Consider the following 24573-nt stretch of genomic DNA (forward strand, 5'->3'; position numbering starts at 1 on the left):
TATCTTTGCCCATCACATATATCATTAGCACAAATGTCTTTGTTTTCTACTAGGAATGTCACGCTCGCCGTAAGGAACGGACGAAAATGCAGCGTGGTATGTGTTCATGATGAAGTTTTTAATTAAAGAAAGCACTGAATACAAACTATACAAAACAATAAACGAATGTGAAGCTATAATGAGAACTCTGCTGACACAAGCAACTAACATAGACAATCACCCACAAACAAACAGTGAAACCCAGGCTACCTAAGTATGATTCTCAATCAGAGACAACTAATGACACCTGCCTCTGATTGAGAACCATACTAGGCCGTAACATAGAAATCCCAAAATCATAGAAAAACAAACATAGACTGCCCACCCCAACTCTCGCCCTGACCATACTAAATAACGATAAAAAACAAAGGAAATAAAGGTCAGAACGTGACAAGGAATCAGCTTACAGTACTTGTCAGGTAAGTGTTAAGGATCAGTTTCTCTGGCCTCTCAACCCCCATGTAGATGAGGCTTGTTCTCAGTGACAGAACCCGGGGATGCACAGACAGATTCATTGGCTGAGGTCTCCACAGGTCAGTGCTTGCATCCATTCCTGGCGAAGCAAATTTCATTTAATCTGATCTGCAAAACAAGGACAACACAATAGCAATGTGTGTGCTCTGTGCAAGTCAGTAACTCCACCATGAACTCTTCAAGACCTGAATTCTCACCGCAGCCTCACATTTCCCCTTGTAAGATAATCCAAATAGGTCATCAAGGGAAGACTTGTATTCTAGTCCTTATAGGAAACACAATCAAGTCATTTTAAAGATTTAAACCACCATGAATAGGCTAGCTATTAGAGAATAGAATGCTATAAGTAGCAGGTGAGATTTTAAACAAATGCGGGCATTTGCTCCATCAATACGTGAATGAAATACAGTTCTAAAGTTCAACAGTGTATCTGTGATCCATGACCTGCTGGTGGTGTGTTGTAAAAATGTCTAGACTGTAGACAGCCGACTGTGCACGTGGCAATTGACTATCTGAATGCAATAGTCTGTCCAAGGCCGGTCAATTACAGTATGAAATCTGATGTGGAAATATATGTGACAGGCCGTTACTCTCCCTCCTGAGTCTCCTGATATATTTAGCCCTCCAGAGCTTAGCGTATGTGTCCGTTAAGTCATAGATACTGTTGCAGCAGATTAACTAGCTAGCATTGGAGGTCAGAGTATTAATACCTGCAATGATGAGCAACAGTGTCCCCTGTGCATTGCTCAGCATAATCGTGTAATACAGATGTAGGATCATAATTTGATTACTCTTTTGTTGCTGAGAATTTCCCTGCAAAACAGGAAATGCAAACTTGTAGCGTATTTGAGGTTTAAAAAGGCTTCTAAAGACTTTACCCTAACTAAACATGTACCAACCCTTACAAAAAAAATCCATTAATTAAAATCCACATAATAATGACAAATTCCAGTTGCTCTAGGATTATTTCTCTGCTGTAGCAAACTGACTCAAATTCAAGATCCTATATCTGTAGTGGATACTCTGTAATATTAAATATTTCTGAAACAATGAGGGTGATAGAGAAGATGCTTTTTTATGCTTCCATATGGCCTATACCTGTATGGAAGTTCAAAACAACCCCTTCATACAAACTCTTAGATGAAATGGCAAAAGATTAAAGTGATGTTACAGAGGTTTTGTATCATTTTTGCCAGGGGTTTTGAAAGTAGCCCTCACAAGCCAAAACAGGTCCCTGAAATTGTTCACAATTGTGTACAACGTCATCCATTTCATATGATATGTTACATCCTGCAAAATGGTTATGTAACAAATTTGTAAGTGCTTAATGAGGTAGTTCACCGAAATTATAAAATGACACCTTGGCTTCGTGATTTCTAATGCAATTGCGTATTGCTGTCTTATTCTTATGTATTACATGATGAATTATTCCAATTAAAAATATACTTAAAGAGATTGAACAGGATTTTAAATGGGTAGTTCACCTAAATGACATATGATGACATATGATTAACTTTTAAGGAGTCTATCTATGTGCAAGGTATGACAGCAATCCATGCTTTGGTTTTATTTCTCTGCCACTGTTTCCAAATGCTAATGTTTTATAATTTGTGACACAAATCCCATTCAAATTATGGGACAGATATTAGCATTTCTAAATCACCCGAAAGTATATAAAGTTGTTTGTGAAACTAAACCTAAGCATGGATTGCTATCATATGTTGTCCATAGACTGTTTTACAAGGTCATTTAATATGTCATTTTGCAATTTAGGTGAACTACCCATTTAAGATCCTGTTCAATCTCTTTAAGTATATTTTTAATTGGAATAATTCATCATGTAATACATAAGAATAAGACAGCAATACGCAATTGCATTAGAAATCATGAGTCAAGGAATCATTTTGACGATAAATATAACTTTCACTCATATTCTTGTTTGCTAGTTTTTAACTTTCACATTCATGTTCTCAATTGCAGACTGGTGGAGTAAAATGAATGTCTGAAAACCAAAGAGAACTGTACAGTATCTTAATTAAAGTGTCTGCTCTGACATATTTAAGATTCTGGGCAACATGGAGTGGTTCTCAGCAGAGTGATATGGTAAGTCGTTTTGAATAGGAAACGGGTGAAAAGGGAGTATCTAGGCTGAGTTCTGGAGACAAGCCAAGTGAACGGGACTTCCCCTTTGTGGCTTTCAAAGAAGACTGTTGCATAACCCAATGCTTGGTGAAAAAGACTAAACACAACCTCCTTGAACCTTGAGAAAGGAGGCTAAAGGGAGGGGTGGTTTGGGTAGAGGGACATTTGGGGGAAAAATATTTTCTTCTAGTGTGAAAAACCATGCAAATGTTTCTGAAGGAATGGACAACAGGGCGCAGTTGCAGAGAAAGACTCCTAACATTATAATATTGTTCGCAGAGGTAACTAGAGTGATTGTGTATGTTTTAAATGTAGTTAATACATAACTAATTTGTTGATCGCCACAACAATTGGAAAAAGAACATGGGACCAGAGCCCTAACTTTCCTACCAGCAATGACTTTGCTGATAACTTCTTTATTGAGGAAAAATATACTTACTATGACTGTGATGTGTGATTGTCTCACCTTGCTATTTTAAGATGAATGCTCCAACTGTGAGTCGCTCTGGATGAGAATGTCTGCTAAGTGACTAAACTGTCAAATGTAATGTAAAGGTGTTATTTTGATGAATTTGTGATATTGTCAACTTTTTTCTTAGTTGGAATCTCAGTTTAATTCTGAGTTTGAATAAAAGTAGAAATTAAACAATTGCATTGATGTAACAGTCCGTTGTCTGCCTCCCCCTAAAGCTTGACTAATGTATCCCATCATCTTCTGTAGAAAAGCTATTTATTCTGCATGTCCTTTTGGGTCAACAAGGTCCGCATACAGGAACAATGCAGAAACACTGTGCCCTCTGCACTCTCAGCTCTTCCTCTTTACCATGTTACTCAGTCAGTTGGTCTTTGAGAGACTTGCCCTTTTTTTAAACCAATCAAAATCCACAGCCTTAAAACAGCTGGCCAATGAATGCAGCAGCATCCCAGGGGCTCGGTGTATGGGTGGTTCTCAAATCTGAATTCATGTATGTGTATGTCATGAGGCTCAATTTACAGGACTATAAGCAGCTGAGCCTTCCAACCTTGTCAAAACATTCAAATTGTGTTTTTTGACATCCAAATGACATATTTTTAATAATAATTTCCACAGTATGGATTGTGTAAATATTTACAGTATGATTGTACAGAAAACCCCTTTCAAAGAGGTTTTGAGCAGCTAAAACAAATATCACACATCATTGCATGTGCGCCAAGAAGCCTAGACTAGGGTTCACTCTTAATATCTGGAAGGAACTTACTTTCTGGAAGGAATTGACTGATTCTGGCTCTGCCAGACTGTGAGTGCCTAAAAATGCTGAACTGTAGTAACCTTGGGGGTTGCAAAGAGTAGGTAATGTACAATGGGGCCCACAAGGGCTCGCTCTTTTGGTATGTCCGTGTGTCATGTTTCAGCCATGGTGGTTGCTAAATCTGTGTTGAACATGTACATGCATGATATGTAGGCCTAGGCTTTCAATTCTGTTCCATATTATTGTGATTGATGTGTCTTGTAATTTATTTTATATCTTGTAAATATTATTTTATGTCTTCATGAAATATGCTACCGTGGCTTAATTGTAAGTCAATATTTTCTGTATTACATACTTGGAAACCTAAAAGGGATGACATCCAGGAGGCTGACAGGCGTCTGGAAAAGCACGCTTGGAGACTGTGAGATGAACAACAAGTGTGCGGTTAAAATTGGCAAAAACACACACATTTCTTCACACAGGGTCGTGGGGTTAGACAGGGATGCAGCTTAAGCCCCACCCTCTTCAACATATATATCAACGAACTGGCGCGGGCACTAGAAAAGTCTGCAGCACCCGGCCTCCCCTGCTAGAATCGAAGTCAAATGTCTGCTGTTTGCTGATGATCTGGTGCTTCTGTCACCAACCAAGGAGGGCCTACAGCAGCACCTAGATCTTATGCACAGATTCTGTCAGACCTGGGCCCTGACAGTAAATCTCAGTAAGACCAAAATAATGGTGTTCCAAAAAGGTCGAGTCACCAGGACCACAAATACAAATTCCATCTCGACACTGTTGCCCTAGAGCACACAAAAACTATACATACCTTGGCCTAAACATCAGCGCCACAGGTAACTTCCACAAAGGTGTGAACGATCTGAGAGACAAGGCAAGAAGGGCATTCTATGCCATCAAAAGAAACATAAATTTCAACATACCAATTAGGATTTGGCTAAAAATACTTGAATCAGTCATAGAGCCCATTGCCCTTTATGGTTGTGAGGTCTGGGGTCCGCTCACCAACCAAGACTTCACAAAATGGGACAAACACCAAATTGAGACTCTGCACGCAGAATTCTGCAAAAATATCCTCCGTGTACAACGTAAAACACCAAATAATGCATGCAGAGCAGAATTAGGCCGATACCCACTAATTATCAAAATCCAGAAAAGAGCCATTAAATTCTACAACCACCTAAAAGGAAGCGATTCACAAACCTTCCATAACAAAGCCATCACAAACAGAGAGATGAACCTGGAGAAGAGTCCCTAAGCAAACTGGTCCTGGGGCTCTGTTCACAAACACAAACACACCCTACAGAGCCCCAGGACAACAGCACAATTAGACCCAACCAAATCATGAGAAAACAAAAAGATAATTACTTAACACATTGGAAAGAATTAACAAAAAAACAGAGCAAACTAGAATGCTATTTGGCCCTACACAGAGAGTACACAGCGGCAGAATACCTGACCACTGTGACTGACCCAAAATTAAGGAAAGCTTTGACTATGTACAGACTCAGTGAGCATAGCCTTGCTATTGAGAAAGGCCGCCGTAGGCAGACATGGCTCTCAAGAGAAGACAGGCTATGTGCTCACTGCCCACAAAATGAGGTGGAAACTGAGCTGCACTTCCTAACCTCCTGCCCAATGTATGACCATATTAGAGAGACATATTTCCCCCAGATCACACAGATCCACAAAGAATTCGAAAACATATCCAATTTTGAAAAACTCCCATACCTACTGGGTGAAATTCCACAGTGTGCCATCACAGCAGCAAGATTTGTGACCTGTTGCCACGAGAAAAGGGCAACCAGTGAAGAACAAACACCATTGTAAATACAACCCATATTTATGCTTATTTATTTTATCTTGTGTCCTTTAATTATTTGTACATTGTGTATATATATATATATATATATATATATATATGTATATATATGTATGTGTATATATATATATATATATATATGTATATATATATATATATATATATGTATATATATATATATATATATATATATATATATATATAATATAATATGACATTTGTAATGTCTTTACTGTTTGAAACTGTTGTATGTGTAATGTTTACTGTTAATTTTTGTTGTTTTTCACTTTATATATTCACTTTGTATGTTGTCTACCTCACTTGCTTTGGCAATGTTAACACATGTTTCCCATGCCAATAAAGCCCTTGAATTGAATTGAATTGAATTGAACACGTGACATGACGCTATTAACGGGCAGCTTTAGCCTTAACCTGCTACTAGAAAGCTTCCAAGCAAACGATGCAAACATGATATATATATATAACTATTTACTTTCTGAAAAAAGTAAGACAGATCAGGTGAAGGCACACATTCAATTTATAGAAACACTGTCTCAATTGGCTATCCTATACTTATATTTCTGAGATCCCCCATTCTGCTCCACCAGCGTTCTAACCAAATAATGTAAGAGCGCTGCGCTTACTTGTGGACTGGCTGCGCAACTGCGTCACTTTATTTATATTAATAAAATGCTATTTTTTTTGCAGTGTATTCAGCAGCAGCACCACCTTGTTAAAAAAATACACCAATGACAGTTAAATTCAGCCTATGGGACAGCCCCAGTGCGATCATTCTATACTGAACAAAAATATAAATGCAACATGTAATAATTTAAACAATTTTACTGAGTTACAGTTCATATAAGGAAATCAGTCAATTGAAATAAATTCATTAGGCCTTAATCTATTGGCCTAAATGGGCAAGTGCACAGCCATGGTTGGGGCTGGGAGGGCATAGGCCCACCCACTTGGGAGTCAGGGCCAGCCAATCAAAATGAGTCTTTCCCTACAAAAGGGCTTTATTAGAGACAGAAATACTCTTGTTTCATCAGCTGTCCGGGTGACTGGCCTCAGATGATCGCGCAGGTGAATAAGAGATGTTCGATTGGGTTCAAGTCCAGGCTCTGGCTGGGCCACTCAAGGACATTCAGCAACTGGTCCCAAAGCCACTCCTGCGTTGTCTTGGCTGTGTGTTTAGAGTTGTCCTGTTGAAAGGTGAACCTTCACCCCAGTCTGAGGTCCTGAGAGCTCTGGAGCAGGTTTTCATCAAGGATCTCTCTGTACTTTGCTCTGTTCATCTTTCCCTCTGACTCATATCCCAGTCCCTGCCACTGAAAAACATCCCCACCACATGATGCTGCTACCACCATGCTTCACCATAGGAATAGTGCCAGGTTTCCTTCAGACATGATGCTTGGCATTCAGGCCAAAGAGTTCAATCTTGGTTTCATCAGAAAAATAATCTTGCTTGAGAGTCCATTAGATGCCTTTTGGCAAACTCCAAGCGGGCTGTCATGTGCCTTTTACTGAGGAGTGGCTTGCGTCTTGCCACTCTACCAAACCTGGTAAGGATCGGACACTTTTTTCAATTTTCGCCTAAAATGACATACCCAAATCTAACTGCCTGTAGCTCAAGACTTGAAGCAAGTATATGCATATTCTTGACACCATTTGAAAGGAAACACTTTCAAGTTTGTGGAAATGTGAAATTAATGTAGGACAATATACACATTAGATCTGGTGAAAGATAATACAAAGAAACATCTCAAGGATGATCAATAGAAACAGGATGAACCTAAACTCAATTTCGAGTCTCATAGGAAATGGTCTAAATACTTATGTAATTATGTTTTTTCTGTGCTAGAGCATGATGAGCCAAGTAAAGCCCCCCTGGCCAAACCCTCCTCTAACCCTGAAGATGCTGGGCCAGTTGTGCGCTGCCCTATGAGACTCCGGTCTGTAGTAATGCCTCAAGCACTGCAATCCAATGCCTTAGACCACTGCACCACTCGGGTAGCAATGTTATGCAGAATTTGCGGGGAAATGTGTATTGAGCAAATATCATCATCAGCAGCAGAAAATACAATTATTTTCAATTGTGAAAAACAAATCCCAGTTAAATAAAAGTAGTGGGGCTACACCACGCGAGCAAGACGGCAGGGAATTGACGCACATAGGCTTCTACACTTTGCACCCCTCCGGCTTTACAACTTTATGGCACAAGACTGGGTCACTGGTTCCTTCTTGTGGACATCCCATCCTTATCACAGCACCATGTTCGGGTTTGAGTCATGCTGTGTACCTTTGAATCTCATATGAAGATGGATATTTCCTTGAAAGTGCAAATTCTGCATGACATTTCAGATTAGGTAATCTCTATTTAGGCTGTAAAGGTTTTATAGATTATAGGTCATCATGGGTATTATATGACTAATGATAAGATTGGATAGACTACATACATACCTGACACTGATGATCTCTTCAAAAGGTTGATTTATCACCAGTCTGAGTATTAAGATCAGCTAACATCTGTCTGCCTTCAGCCTTACATAATACGGTTTACAATGTAAAAGGTTGCGGTAACCGTTTTCTTAAAAAGAGCACAGAGCAACTGACTGTAAATACAATATGCTTTCTGATGAGCCAAATGAATACCCCACAAACAATACTTCACAATCATGCTTTATTCTGGTTGATTTAAAAATAAAATAAAAATTGAATAGAAGGTTAACCTGTTTTAACAGCACTCACACAAGCAGTATATTGTCCTCTTCTCCAGACTAGATGTATTCCACTTTCTTCATTTTAGGAAATGAAACTATACTTTTTCTTTACATTTCTGTCACTTCATCTTAATTAAATATAATTTATTAGTTTTAACTTCAAACAAAAACTTCATTGATTGTCAACACAAATTCTAGCTTAGCACCAGTACAATAAAACTGTACTTTTGCTTGTTAAAATACTGTTTGCAATAAGGGGAGAAAAAGAAACATCTCAGGAAGGATAAAGGGATCCTGAATTGTACATTTCAAATGAAGCACCAACCATACAAAGCAATTTTTCATAAATTGTTTGTCAGATACACAAGAGGTCAAATATATTAATGACTATTAAATTAAGCACAAACAACAGTGTAAATAAAACACACGCCACATAGCATGACGGAGTCCGCCCATAGCCTCCATGAGGAGGGATTAGCAAGGCGCAGTAAAACAATACCTATCCTATCCCTCCTGTGAGTCACTCTTATGCAGCAAAGTGAAGGGTGGCAGTCAGAACAGAGGACGCTGGCCTCCCCAGACGCTATGTGGCACTTCTATTCCCACTCCCATCATCTGGTAAGCAGGAGGAGGGAAGAAAACTACAGGGACACCTTTCCATCTGTTGAGATCTGTAAACAAGTATTCATTCTCAAGTTCAACTAAATCAATCCATGATCTGAGGGTAAGAAGCCTACAGGTAGATGCTTGGTGAAATCATGTGCACTGCAAAATGAAAGACAAAAGAAAAGTAACACAAATCGAATGGCCATCTACTTAGCAAACTTGAGAGTGCTGTGTGGTTGAAATGCATTACTGTGGTTCTATGGTTCTGTTAGCTGGGCAGATTGTGTGTCTGTGTGTGTGGGTCCGTGGTCTCTTCTCTGTGGGTCTCTGGGTCTCCCATTTTAACAGAGGAACCATCTGGCCCTGGGGCCTTCCTGCCACTGTTAGCTGGCCTGGCTGTAAGCCTTTTAGCTGCACGCAAGAGTTCACCGAGATAAAAGCCTTGGATTATCTCCCACCCAAAAATATTATCTTTCCTTCAGGAACAAACAAACTGAACAAAACCACAAAAATAAAATCCTAAACATAATCCATCCCTTGCCACACGAATACATTAATACCAAATATGATCACTCTGATGGCAAGATATACATATAGTACCATATACATACAGAATCATAAAAAAGATTGTTCCAGAATATTTCTTGGGTCCTGAAAAATACCTACAGATTGGAACCTGAAATCTGCTCTCCAGCACCGAGCACCCACACCCATCCTCAAGGTGGTGCTGCCTTGACCCCCATTTCTCCTCAATGTGGAAGTCCCAGGTCATTAGTGAGGTGTGTTCTTCCCAGTGGTGTAGACCAGTGGAGGCTGCTGAGGGGAGGACGGCTCATAATAATGGTCGGTAACGGAGCAAATGGAATGTCATTAAACACATGTGTTTGATGCATTTGATACCATTCCACAAATTCCACTCCAGCCTTTATCACGAGCACATAGTCCCCAAATTAAAGGTGCCACCAGCCTCCTGTGGCATAGACATTGTTTGGTATTACCATACCACAACCACCATTACAACGGCCGCAGCCTCCCAATATTGTTAATTTTAATCTGCTGCTTGCGGGAGGTTAGGGTGAGACTGAGGACGTGTAAGGGAACAGTTGGGATGTGTGAGGGGCTGTGAGAGAGCAGGGGGGGGGGCTACCGACTGCAGGGCGTGGCTGTATCCATCCTGTCCCCTTCCTCCTCCCCCTCGTCCTCCTGTAGGATGTGAATGGAGGAACCCAGCAGTCCCTGGAGCTCCGGGACACAGCGGACCAGCTCCACCAGCCCCTCTTCCTGAGGCTGTGCAGAGGCTGTGCTCACCTGGCTGACAGACACCTGCCTACACATCTCTGTTCGCGCCAGGTTCACCACCTCCAAGTGCGGGTACCGCGCCCGGAATATCCGGGAAGACATCTTCAGCCGCTTCAGGATGTCCGTCAACAGGAACCAATTGCAAAAGCTGTCAGGGACAAACGTAGGGTTGGTATTAGAACTAACTGAGCCTATCCAACAAGCTGATAGCTGAAGAGCGGTTTGAAGGATTTCAAAAGGTGCTTCGGGGTTTAAAATAGTAAGGAACAAAAAGCACTGGATTATGGGTGGAAAAGCTGGGACTGTGTGTGTGAATGATTGTGTTGACAGGTGATTTTCTGCTCTGGTGTTGACTCACCCCTGGGTTAATGACACTTGGACATGGTAACAGGGTAAGAGGGGCTCGGAAGAGAACTCAAACATGAGACAGTCCCTATCAGAGTCTCTCTCCTTCCTTCCCTCGTCCTCCTCCTCCACCCGCTGAGAGAGCAGGAAGTCCCAGCATGCCTCCTGGCCATTCTCTGAAAATGTAGTGACGTGAGCTCAGGACGGCCAGGAGAACTTGATTCACCTTTGTTCTAAGGACAATAAGCCTCTTGTTTCACCATGGGCTTAAGGCTCCCCCTAGTGGACTGTCCTGTTCATACCAACCACACTACGCATTCTAATCACAGCATATACAAGTCATTGCACAGATAAGAGTGGATACATAGCAGTGGAAGCAGAGGTCAATTGTGAGGAAAATAAACCAATCAAACTACGGCTTTTTACCAAACACGGAGCTGCTGTAGAAGTCCCATGGCAGACTGGGGTCCTGGTCACTTCTCCCCTCCAGGTCTGTGAAGTATTCTGAAACAAAGCAGATCCAGGGTCAGATTAAAACTCCACCAAGCACTCCTCTGTGATGTTCAGAAAAGGACATACTGATGTGTGTCACAGGGGTCACAAGTGATGATGACAGGTTAGAGTACCTTTGAGGAAGGTCTTCATGCTGGGGCTCTGGGCCAGTTTGACCGCTGTCTGTCCGGAGTAGGTAGCCAGGGTGGGGTCAGCCCCGTGGTTCAGCAGCATCCACAGCTCAGGTAGGTTATCACTGGCTACTGCGTCATGGATGGGCCTGAAAATATACAATAACACGTGTTACTTTTCTCGTTTCATCAACAGCATTACAACGGATCTCATATAAGCCAAGCGTGAATGTCCAGAATGAAAGTCCTTTATTGTAGGCATAACCATTCAGCTCAGGAGTGTATGGCATACAATATGCTCTCCAAGTCCGAGCCCTTATTAAGTGTTCAGAAGTCATTAGACGCCCACCGTGTTCCGTCCTGGGCGCTGCAATTGACGTCTGCCCCGTGTTTCAGCAGCACCTGGACGATGTGGCTCCAGCCTCGAGAGCAGGCCTCGTGGAGAGCCGTGTAACCTGCGTTGTCACGCCGATTGACCTCCCGCACATCTTTTTCCAGACAGTAGAGCACCACGTCCTGCAGGAGGGACAACAGGGGTATAACATCACAATATATAATTCAATATATATATATAATATATATAAATAACACTTGTCTCTTCCTGCTAGCACTGACTGATCCATTTGTTGTTGTTGATTGAGTTGATTATTATATTGTCCTGTATCTTCAGGATGCCCAGCACACTTGGACTTATAAGACACTTTATTTGCTGTGGCAAAAATAAATAAATAAAGTCTATTTATGTTCACGTACACTACATGGCCAAAGGTATGTCGAACATCTCATTCTAAAATCATGGGCGTTAATATGGAATTTGTCCCCACTTTGCAGCTTTAACAGCCTCCACTCTTCTGGGAATGCTTTCCATTAGATGTTGGAACATTGCTGAGGGGACTTGTTTCCATTCAGCCACAGAGCATTAATGAGGTCGGGCACTGATGTTGGGCGATTATGCCTGGCTTGCAGTCGGCGTTATAATTCATCCCAAAGGTGTTCGATGGGGTTGAGGTCGTGGCTCTGTGCAGACCAGTCAAGTTCTTCCACACCAATCTTGACAAACGATTTCTGTATAGACCTCGCTTTGTGCACGGGAGCACTGTCATGCTGAAACAGGAAAAGGCCTTCCCAAAACTGTTGCCACAATGTTGGAAGCACAGAATCATCTAGAATGTCATTGTATGCTGTAGTGTTAATATTTCCCTATACTGTAAATAAAGGGCCTAGCCCAAACCATGAAAAACAGCCCCATACCATTGTTCCTCCACCAAACTTACAGTTGGCACTATGCATTCGGGCAGGTAGCGTTATACTGGCATCTGCCAAACCCAGATTCGTCCGTCGGACTGCCAGATGGTGAAGCGTGATTTATCACTACAGAGAACGCGTTTCCACTGTTGGCAAGCTTTACACCACTCCAGCCGAGTGGCTGAAATAGCCAAATCTACTAATTTGATGGGGTGTCCACAATCTTTTGGCCATGTAGTGTACAACATACTGATTTTGCTGATAACTATTTAATTGAAAATGTCTTTACTATGATGACCGTGATATATAGTATAACTAGCTATCTTAAGATGAGTACACTAACTAACTGTAAGTCGCTCTAGATGAGAGCGCCTGCTAAATTGTTCAAATGTAAATGTAATGTGTGATAAACTGAAACAACATTGGGTTAGGGTCTGGTATGGGGTATGGGACCCACCACACCAGAGTAATGGTAGGGTGAAAAGCGCTGAGCATGAATGCAGGCAGGTGATTGGGTGGAGCAGTAGAGCAGTACCAGGTAGCCCAATCGGGCAGCTCTTTGTAGCAGAGTCTCCCCGGCGTTCTTGTTGACAATGAGCCGGCGAACCTCTGGAGGAACAGGTCTGCTAGGGGGAGACTCTGGTACCCCTCCCCTCCCTGAGGTCCCCTTCTTACTGGCTGGAGGGGAGGACGAGCACTTAGGGGTAGCCTGGAGGCCTGCTGGTTTCTTAGCGTCGGGGCTGTCGTCATCCATTGCCACAGAGGCAGGGCGCTTTCCCAAGCTGCAACGTTTGGTCTTGAGCTGCTTAAAAAAAATAAACATTTTGCAGGGTAATGAGAAAGTAATGTGTGACGGAGAGTCACAGCAAGGACGAATGGCCTCACACTCTGCGCTGGAGAGAATCAGCTGCCACAGCACAAAAAAATGTAATATGTTGTAGTGGCGATTTGCACCACAAGGGGGAACCATGAGCTAAGCCTTTAGGCTCATCACAGCACACTAAATCTCACAACAAGGATCTGTTTGGCAGGAAACACAAAGTCCAGACCTATGGCCTCTGCGATGGATGCCGCTGAACTTCCTACCTTCTTGGGCTCATCTGTGTCACTCAAGTGCTTGCTCTTGAACTTCCTCTTCCCAGAGGGTTTGTTGCTGGGCTCTGGGGAGGCCTCTCTCTCCGGACGCCGCACCGACCCTGAACGGGTGAACGAGGGCCTCCTGGGATCAGGCTCTGGGCTGGTGCCACGGCAGGTCAGAGTGGCACTGAGGCGTGGGTACATGGCAGCCGTCAAATCTACAGAAACACAGCACATATTTACTCAATGGTTCTACGCAGTGTATTGGATGTTATTTAAACATGTTGTGTACCGAGAGAATAATATGAAGCTACAAGACAAGAAAACAATGAGACCAGAACCAAAGCCCCATCACATTAAACATGCCGTCCATCTCTCCTGAAGTGTGCCATGCTAAATAAACGGTGGGTTAACAGCACTTTAAGGATATATGGATGTTTTAACGTAATAAGCTGCAAATAGTGGGAAGCTACTGAATACGAAACCAGTTACACTGTATACAGTTCTATTCAGTCATCCAACTCGTACCAACTTTGTCTTGTGTAAGGCCCACTGTGATATTAACCACATCCAGACAAACCTGCAGCTGCTTCTATTTGTTCCATTTCCAGGTGAACAGTACCTGATTCAGATTGAGTGCCCTGCCTGGTGGTGACAGATCTCTCCTCCCCCTGTCCGTCTCCATCCCTGTCCTTCCCCGTGATGTACTCCCCATTCTGGTATTTCCTGTTCCGGCAGCGGGACCGTTTCTTGTGTTTGAGGGCGTCTCCCTCAGTGCTGGGGGCGGGTCTGGCCTTGCCCTGGGCTGCCTTCTCAGGCAGGGGGTTGGTGCGCGGTCTGCCCCTGGGCCGGCGGGCAGGCTGGAGAGGAGGGGCTGTAGGGGAGTGGGGGAGATTTGGGGGAGGTGGAGGAGCAAAGCCCCAGTCGTCCAGCCAAGCCTCATCACCCCTCCGTCGGCCCCTCCTCAGCCTGGGGGTGGAGCTCTCTGAGCACGCTGGCTCCTTATTGGGTCTTCCAGGGCTGCTGAAGGAGACTGGGGTCTCAGAGCACTGGGGACTGGGGAGAGGACTGCTCCCATTACCTGTGAAACCTACTTCAAAACCTACTGCAAAACAACGTGGGCAGAGGAATCATAATAAAGGATTTGTGATTAGATCTTTGGCTGATGTAGTACGTGAAGTTCTAATCTATCAGAAGAGACAGAAATACCTGGTTTGTTGTGAGCACTCTGCTTGTTATCAGTGGTGCTGCTCTTCTCCCTGCTAGTGTTCTCTCCCTCCTCCCTGTGTGGGGATGGTTCAGCCAGCGACAGACTGTGCTCCAGTACAGGTGCACATGGCTTCTTCTGTGGCAACCCACAAGGGACAGAGTGAGAGCGCTAAATGGGCCATTCAGGCAATTGATCGTAAAGCTTTGATGGTAACGGAGAGCATATGGACTGTATAAGCACTGAATTGCCTTTGTATTTCAATCAGTATACTTGAATCATAATACAGACAGGTAAGTTGATGGGTAGTTGATATTTCACATATTTTTTTCAATTCTGCTTCATTATAAATGCGGACAAGTCGTGTCAAGTGTGTGAATGTAATACCCGTCTTTCTTTGTTCAACCAACAAAACAGAATAATGTCATTGTACAACACATAATCAAAACAACACACCTTGATGGAATTGTAAATATTACAAAAGCAGAATAACAACTTACCTTTTTGGGACGTGGTTCTTTCTTAACTGGAGTGGTCTCTTGGCCTGGCTTTTTCTTCACTGGCACTACAGCCTTCTTTGAAGGATCCAGTGATGACTTCTCCTTTGCCGGCTTCCTTGGACTAGGGGGCTTCTTCTGTTTGGTGAAGGCAGCTTTTGGTTTGGTGGGAGACTCCTCTTTAGTTCCATTGGTCTTCTTCTCCACCCCGGCTAACCCTGCACACTGGCCAGTGAGGATGGATAGGGCAATCCCCTCCAATTTAGCATGGGGATCGAGACCAGCAGGGGCCATATTCTCCTCCTTCACCGTTCCTCCCTCCAACTCCTGGGCTAATTTGCTGTCCATCCTGTTTCTGTTAGCTGAACCACTACTTCCAAAGACCTGTATCTCTTTTCCACCTGCCTGCTCCCCCAGTTTAACATGTTTCTCAGAGCTCTTTTCTCTGCACTCAGAGACACCCGTTAACTCAAGTTTGTTCATAACTTGTGTGGAATACCCTTTAGAGGAAAGTGTCTCTTTGTTCTCCACAGATCTGATAGGTGGACATCCAAAGGCAGCAGTCTGACGGAACGATGTGACCTGGCCCATTGTGTGGGAGCTCACCACAGCCTTTCTGGATGCCATAGGCGATAGATGGCAGTATCCCTCGCCAGTCAATGCAGTGTTCTCTAGAGCTTTTTGCTTCACTATGGACTCAAGGTTGGACAGCGGGGACATTCTGGACAGGCTTTGATGGGCACTCTGAAATTTGGGACCTTCTGAACCTGTGGCCCCCTTGACTTTGGGAGTCCCTTGAATGATCTTTCTCTGAACAGAAGCACCTTGGTAAGGAAGAAGTGGAGGTTGCTGCCATAATGGCTTGACGACAGTGAGGGAGTATGGGATTGCTGCTTTGACACTTGCAGATTTCTGATAAGAGTGTGAGTTGATAGAGCCGGGCAGAGCTGTGGAGAAAGCCCCCTTAAAGGGACAGCTTTCTGTTACAGCTGGGCTGGTACTGTTAGGGTGCTTGATACCATGAACGTGCTGGTTGCTCTTCGTCATGAACAATGCTTTCTTTCCCCTTGTGGCCAGGTGTTCCCCTTGGTCAATGATAGAGATAGTCTCTTGTCTAGCGAAAGTCTGGAACTCGTCCTCAAAGGACCCTTTCCCATCTTTGCTACGTAGGGTGGAAGCAAGTATGGGGCTGGCCACACCTACATAGGTTCCTGGGAGGTTATTAACAGGGCCTTGAGAGCAACCTTTGACCCAGGATGATTTGGGTTCCAAACCCTGGTGATTTAGGGGCCTGCTGCTCTGCTTCTGATAAGCCCCATTTCTGTGGGTGTCGGGTAGGATTGGGTATGGCCTCTTTGGATGGAGGGCAACTTTCTGACATGCCTCGTTGTGGAGATGCTCTGTGGTTGCAACTGTGTTTGGTGGGTCTTTGACCGCTTTTGGCCTCTTCGACTTGGCGGACAGGTCGAGGGGCACGTCCCTTGCTTCAGTCGGGCAAGTGACCGCATGGTCCTTAGCAGCAGACGAAGCATTCAGTTTTAGAAAGCCTACAGATGTCTTGTCTGCACTGCGGTGCGAAAGGCCTTTCTCCACATGGTTCAGCAGCCTGCCCTGAGTGGTGATGCTGGCCAGAGAAGGGCCACAGCAGATGGCAGCGGTGGGAGACAATGTGAAGCGGGTTGATGGGGCAGAGCCTAATGCTGGGAGAGTGATAGTGGGAGAGGCCACCACTGAGGCGATGGAGGATTTCTGCTCCCCTCCAGCTTTGGAGCTCTTGCTACTGGACGTCGACTTACATTTGAGTTTGTGTGTTGCGGTGGGTGTTTTCTTTTCAAGCGCTGGACTTCGACCCACTGAGAAGTGATATGGATAGGTCCGCAGCAGTGGTGCCACGCCAGCAGCTGCGCTTTGTGGTTGACTCCCCTTCTGAAACTGGCTGCCTGTGGCTTCTCGCAATGCTGTGATCTGACCCAACGCGGGTGGAAGAGTGATTTTGCAGAGTGGGGATGAAAAGTTAGTGGAGGGAAGAAAAGCAACAGGCTGGCCTGGTTTAAATAGTGTTGAGCACTGAAAACCAGCTGGAAGACCAATCACTGGCTGGGTCTGAGTATGTGGTTTCTTATTGGACATCACACTGCTGTGACTTGGGTTAACTAGGTCCTCAGGGCTGTTCTTTGTACCACACGGCCACTGATGTGTGAGAACGACCCCAGCACCATCAGCCTTGGGTTTAGGGACCTCTGATCTCTTCTTGTCGGCTCTCTTGTCAGAGCTAATGAGGGGAGGGCCTGACGTTGGAGCATTGTTGTGTTCTTGCGGGGGATGGACAACTGGGCAATGGTTGAAGTTGCTAGGGTCTGAACAGACGTTGATCTGCGTTTTACAGTCTGTTGCTGTGGTGGTCTTATTTGACTGACTGAGGGGCACATCTCCTCTGAGCTCAGGGGGCAGCGTCTGAGGGGGATTCCCCACCATGCTCGCAGACACTTTAATGGGAGCACCGATCTCTCGGCTCACCGTGCCTCCATCCCCTACATTCATTGGAGTGGGATCCACCTAGATAACAAGAAAGGTACATAAAGCCCATGTTCACTGCTCATGCATATATCTCTCAGGTAAAGCACCATAGCATAATCTGTGAAGCGTACAGCTCACTCAGTCAGTGATCAGGCACAACAATTACCTGCATATGCGTTTCCTTAACACAACATTTCTTAGGTGTAGTTGACCTCAGGTCTGCAGCAAGGTCTTCCTCTGTATAGGATGCTATGCTGTTGAATGAGCATATTTTCATTAACATAAAACAAAGCTGTAACTGCATTAGATTATAAAAAAACAATGTCAAACATTCTGGAAAAGAGACAATTGTACAGATATTGAATTAATGTTCATCATGGTAACATTGGCTATTACAACCGAAACTGGTCAAAATGGCTGATTATTTTTAGCTCATGAGTCTTGTTATAGGAGAGGTTAGAAAAATATTAGTAACTTGTCGTGTTGTGAAACCGTTTAGCCAGCCTACTGCTAACACTACCAAATATTCATAAAAGTAGTACACATTTATGTTAAGGTGGCACATTTCCATTTCACGATTTTCGGGGGATTTGTTGAGAAAGTGGTTGATTGTTTTCTATGTGTAAAGGCTTGCACATGCATCACACTAAATGTGGATGTAGCGTTCGTCTGCCGATCATTCCGCGCATTTAGGGACCACCCGCTGTAGACGTCTGACTGCCGACACTGAACACACTCGATTCGCAAATTACATTCAGAGGTGCTAAGTACTCTCAGCCAGCAAACACTATTGGTGTCTCAGCCCAAAGAGAAGCTTGATGACGAGAGATGGCACTGTCCTCAGTGTCACACTCCAGGAAGGCTTGGATGTTGAAGTAAAAATATACGTTATATATTACTTTACTTTTTTTTACTCTTTGGTATGTTATTCTTATAAAGAAAAATGCAATATTGGTACAAGGCATATTTGCCAATAACTTTCACTTCATCTAAAGTTATATTTTGTAGTTCAGCTATGAGTAGGCCTATTTGCCAATAACTTTCACTTCCTCTATATTTATATTTTGTAGTTCAGCTATGAGTAGGCCTATTTGCCAATAACTTTCACTTCCTCTATATTTATATTTTGTAGTTCAGCTATGAGTAGGCCTATTTGCCAATAACTTTCACTTCCTCTATATTTATATTTTGTAGTTCAGCTATGAGTAGGCCTATATTTGACAATAACTTTCACTTCCTCTATATTTATATTTTGTAGTTCAGCTATGAGTAGTCCTATTTGCCAATAACTTTCACTTCCTCTATATTTATATTTTGTAGTTCAGCTATGAGTAGGCCTATTTGCCAATAACTTTCACTTCCTCTATATTTATATTTTGTAGTTCAGCTATGAGTAGGCCTATTTGCCAATAACTTTCACTTCCACTATATTTATATTTTGTAGTTCAGCTATGAGTAGGCCTATTTGCCAATAACTTTCACTTCCTCTATATTTATATTTTGTAGTTCAGCTATGAGTAGGCCTATTTGCCAATAACTTTCACTTCCACTATATTTATATTTTGTAGTTCAGCTATGAGTAGGCCTATTTGCCAATAACTTTCACTTCCTCTATATTTATATTTTGTAGTTCAGCTATGAGTAGGCCTATTTGCATGGACATAAAGAACATTGGTGTTGATGGTTTGCCCTCGACTCGGGCCGGGATGATACCAGTATCATAAAACTCGTTAGTATTGAGGAAACAAAACAACGAAGCAGATTTTTACTTCTTTAGGAGAACAGCCCTAATGTTGGAAACAAACATCATTATGTTGTCATCCAGAGTGACATGTATTTATTTTCCAAGCTACCGCACACAATATTTGACATAAAGTGTTTTTTTTTTTTTTTTAATTCCATGGAAAAAATATTGCGATACTGGTATCGTCACAACCCTACTCTTAGCCAAGGGAATTTGGCACATATTGCTTTAAAGATGGAAACCATATTTTATGACATCTCTCACAGTTCTCCTTAGTGTTGAACGAATGGACTCGGTCAGTGCTGACCAAGTCATGCATGCTGCAGCACAGTGGACTGTCTGAGACCACAGAGAGAAGAAGAAACATGGGCAGCAGGTGGCGGTAGCATTCTGAAATCCCTAATCCCTATACCAAACTCATTCAAGCGGCCTCAACCCTCAACCCATTTCCAGCTCATTTAAGAAATCAATCCAAGAGTCAATGGGAAGAGTACCTGAGGAATAACGTCATATATTGTCATTCAAATTCTTAACTACAGATACTCTATTATCAAGAATGAATCCTACAGTTGATACATCTCAAAGCAAGGGAGAGTAAAGAAGACTCAAAATGCAAGTCCAGCTTCTGTATCCCTGCCATGATGCCCACATTCCAAAGTAAAGAGAGCAGTTAGCAATGACATCTCATCAGATAGGTCAGGAGACTATAACAAGGGCCATAGACATCAAAACTATGAAATAACACATATGGAATCATGTAGTAACCAAAAAAGTGTTAAACAAATCTAAATATATTTTAGATTTTAGATTCTTCAAAGTAGCCACCCTTTGCTTTGATGACAGCTTTGCACACTATTGGCATTCTCTCAACCAACTTCACCTGGAATGCTTTTCCAACAGTCTTGAAGGACTGGGCACTTGTTGGCTGTTTTTCCTTCACTCTGCAGTCCAACTCATACCAAACCATCTCAATTGGGTTGAGGTCGGGTGATTGTGGAGGCAGGTCATCTGATGCAGCACTCCATCACTCTCCTTCTTGGTCAAAAAGCCCTGACACAGCCTGGAGGGGTGTTGGGTCATTGTCCTGTTGAAAAACAAATGATAGCCCCACTAAACGCAAACCAGATGGGATGGCGTTACGTTGCAGAATGCTGTGGCAGCCATGCCAGTTGAGTGCGCCTTGAATTCTAAATAAATCACTGAGTGTCACTAGCAAAGCACCCCCACGCCATCACACCTCTTCCTCCATGCTTCACGGTGGGAACCACATATGCAGAGATAATCCGTTCACCTACTCTGCGTCTCAGAAAGACACGGCAGTTGGAAACAAAAATCTTACATTTGGACTCATCAGACCAAAGGACAGATTTCCACCGGTCTGTCTAATGTCCATTGCTCATGTTTCTTGGCCCAAGCAAGTCTCTTCTTCTTATTGATGTCCTTGAGTAGTGGTTTCTTTGCAGCAAATCGACCATGAAGGCATGATTCATGCAGTCTCCCCTGAACAGTTGATGTTCAGATGTGTCTGTTACTTGAACTACATTAAGCATTTATTTGGGCTGCAATTTCAGAGGCTGTTAACTCTAATGAACTTATCCTTTGCAGGAGAGGTAACTCTGGATCTTCCTTTTCCTGTGGTGGTCCTCATGAGAGTCAGTTTCACCATTGCGCTTGATGGTTTTTGCGTCTGCACTTGAAGAAACCTTCAAGGCTCTTGAAGTTTTCCATATTGACTGACCTTCATGTCTTAAAGTAATGGTGGACTGTCGTTTCACTTTGCTTATTTGAGCTGTTCTTGCCATAATATGGAATTGGTATTTTACCAAATAGGGCTCTCTTCCGTATACCACCCCTACCTTGTCACAACACAACTGATTTGCCTAAAACGCATTACAAAGGAAATAAATTCCACAAATTAACACCTGTTAATTGAAATGCATTCCAGGTGAATACATCACGAAGCTGGAGAATGACAAGAGTATGCAAAGCTGTCATCAAGGCAAAGGGTGGCTACTTTGATGAATCTCTCATCTAAAATATATTTTGATTTGTTTAACACTTTTTTGGTTACTACATGATTCCATATGTGTTATTTCATAGTTTTCATGTCTTCACTATTATCCTACAATGTAGAAAATAGTACAAATAAAGAAAAACCCTTGAATGAGTAGGTGTCCAAACGTTTGACTGGTACTGTAAGTATTCCCACCCGAGTCAATACTTTGTATACTGAACAAAAATATTTACTCAACATGCAACAATTTCAACAATTTTACTGAGGTACAGTTCATATAAGGAAATCAGTCAATTGAAAAAAATTAATTAGTCCATAATCTATGGATTTCACGAGACTGGGAATACAGATATGCATCTATTGGTCACAGATACCAGATACCATGGATCAGAAAACCAGTCAGTATCTGGTGTAACCACCATTTGTCTCATGCAGCTCGACACATCTCCTTCACATAGAGTTGATCAGGCTGTTGATTTTGGCCTGTGGAATATTGTCCTACTCCTCTTCAATGGCTGTGCGAAGTTGCTGGATATCCAGAGCATCCCAAACATGGTATATGGGTGACATGTCTGGCGAGTATGCAGGTCATGTAAGAACTGGGACATTTTCAGCTTCCAGGAATTGTGTACAGATCCTTGCAACATGGGGCTGTGCATTATCATGCTGAAACATGAGTTGATGGCAGCGGATGAATGGCACGACAATGGCCCTCAGAATCTCGTCACGGTATCTCTGTGCATTAAAATGGTCATCAATAAAATGCAAATGTGTTGTGCCCATACCATAACCCCACCATGGGGCACTCTATTCACAACGTTGACATCAGCAAACTGCTCATCCACACAAGCCATACATGTAGTCTGCATTTGTAAGGCCGGTTGGACGTGCTGCCAAATTCTCAACAATTACGGAGGTGGCTTATGGTAGAGAAATGAACATTCAATTCTCTGGCAACAGCTCTGGTGGACATTCCTGCAGTCAGCATGCCAATAGCACGCTCGCTCAAAACTTGAGACGTCTGTGGCATTGTGTTGTGTGACAAAACTACAAAATATGCTTTTTGCACATTTTGGAAAAAGTCAGGGATCTTTTATTTCAGCTCATGAAACATGGGACCAACACTTTGCATGTTGTGTTCATATTTTTGTTCAGTTTACATACACTGAGTGTACAAAAGATTAAGAAACACTTGCTCTTTCCATGACATAGACTGACCAGGTCAAACTAGGATCCCTTATTGAGGTCACTAGTTAAATCCACTTCAAATCAGTGTAGACGAAGGGCAGGAGACAGGCTAACGAATGATTTTCAAGCATTGAGACATGGACTGTGTATGTGTGCCATTCAGAGGGTGAACGGCAAGACAAAAGATTGAAGTGCCTTTGATTGGGGTATGGTAGCAGGTGCCAGGCGCACCAGTTTGAATGTGTCAAGAACTGCAACGCTACTAGGTTTTTCATGCTCAACAGTTTCCTGTGTGTATCAAGAATGGTCCACCACCCAAAGGACATCCAGCCAACTTGACCCAACTGTGGGAAGCATTGGAGTCAACATGGACAACCATCCCTGTGGAACGCTTGATAACTTGTAGAGTCCATGCCCTGATGAATTGAGGCTGTTCTGAGGGCAAAAGAGAGGGTGCAACTAAATATTACAAAGGTGTTTTTAATGTTTTGCATGCTCAGTGTATATTTTGTACCCAATAAAGAAAATCTATTACGGGTCAACATGTAAATATTTCTCCCAGGTTTGATCAAAGCTCATAATTATTGATCTGACTGACTTTTAATTTCACCTGCCTCTTTGCAATCATGTACAGATTTTTTTTCCTGTTACAGTAGGGCAAAAAAGTATTTAGTCAGCCACTAATTGTGCAAGTTCTCCCACTTAAAAAAGATGAGAGAGGCCTGTAATTTCCATCATAGGTACACTTCAACAATGACAGACAAAATGAGAAAAAAAAATCCAGAAAATCACATTGAAGGATTGTTAATGAATTTATTTGCAAATTATGGGGGAAAATAAGTATTTGGTCAAGAACAAAAGTTTATCTCAATACTTTGTTATATACCCTTTGTTGGCAATGACAGAGGTCAAACGTTTTCTGTAAGTCTTCACAAGGTTTTCACACAATGTTGCTGGTATTTTGGCCCATTCCTCCATGCAGATCTCCTCTAGAGCAGTGATGTTTTGGGGCTGTTGCTGGGCAACACAGACTTTCAACTCCCTCCAAAGATTTTCTATGGGGTTGAGATCTGGAGACTGGCTAGGCCACTCCAGGACCTTGAAATGCTTCTTACAAAGCCACTCCTTCATTGCCCAAGCGGTGTGTTTGGGATCATTGTCATGCTGAAAGACCCAGCCACGTTTCGCCTTCAATGCCCTTGCTGATGGAAGGAGGTTTTCACTCAAAATCTCACGATACATGGCCCCATTCATTCTTTCCTTGACACAGATCAGTCGTCCTGGTCCCTTTGCAGAAAAACAGCCCCAAAGCATGATGTTTCCACCCCCATGCTTCACAGTAGGTATGGTGTTCTTTGGATGCAACTCAGCATTCTTTGTCCTCCAAACACAACGAGTTGAGTTTTTACCAAAAAGTTGTATTTTGGTTTCATCTGACCATATGACATTCTCCCAATCTTCTTCTGGATCATCCAAATGCTCTCTAGCAAACTTCAGATGGGCCTGGACATGTACTGGCTTAGGCAGGGGGACACGTCTGGCACTGCAGGATTTGAGTCCCTGGTGGCGTAGTGTGTTACTGATGGTAGGCTTTGTTACTTTGGTCCCAGCTCTCTGCAGGTCATTCACTAGGTCCCCCCGTGTGGTTCTGGGATTTTTGCTCACCGCTCTTGTGATCATTTTGACCCCACGGGGTGAGATCTTGCGTGGAGCCCCAGATCGAGGGAGATTATCAGTGGTCTTGTATGTCTTCCATTTCCTAATAAT

General features: G+C 43.1%; 1 protein-coding gene across 6 annotated transcripts in view; it reads right to left on the reverse strand.

Annotated features, from left to right (window-relative positions):
* Positions 1–8390: 8390 nt before the first annotated feature.
* Positions 8391–24573, reverse strand: part of LOC118363416 (BCL-6 corepressor-like protein 1) — a 30244-nt gene continuing 14061 nt past the window's right edge. For 3 of the 6 annotated variants that reach the window (XM_035744253.2, XM_035744257.2, XM_035744258.2), the window contains 11 exons: positions 18027–18114; positions 15347–17899; positions 14849–14984; positions 14262–14744; positions 13649–13857; positions 13098–13367; positions 11667–11833; positions 11321–11466; positions 11121–11198; positions 10708–10870; positions 8391–10497 (listed from right to left, as the gene is read on the reverse strand). In XM_035744253.2, coding sequence (XP_035600146.1) covers positions 10194–10497; positions 10708–10870; positions 11121–11198; positions 11321–11466; positions 11667–11833; positions 13098–13367; positions 13649–13857; positions 14262–14744; positions 14849–14984; positions 15347–17899; positions 18027–18114 — 4597 coding nt within the window. In that variant the 3' untranslated portion in view covers positions 8391–10193. The remainder of the gene's footprint in view (positions 10498–10707; positions 10871–11120; positions 11199–11320; positions 11467–11666; positions 11834–13097; positions 13368–13648; positions 13858–14261; positions 14745–14848; positions 14985–15346; positions 17900–18026; positions 18115–24573) is intronic. The other 3 variants (XM_035744256.2, XM_035744255.2, XM_035744254.2) reach the window with 3 other exon arrangements.

Source organism: Oncorhynchus keta, chromosome 30, assembly GCF_023373465.1.
Source record: "Oncorhynchus keta strain PuntledgeMale-10-30-2019 chromosome 30, Oket_V2, whole genome shotgun sequence".
Classification (NCBI taxonomy): Eukaryota; Metazoa; Chordata; class Actinopteri; order Salmoniformes; family Salmonidae; genus Oncorhynchus; species Oncorhynchus keta.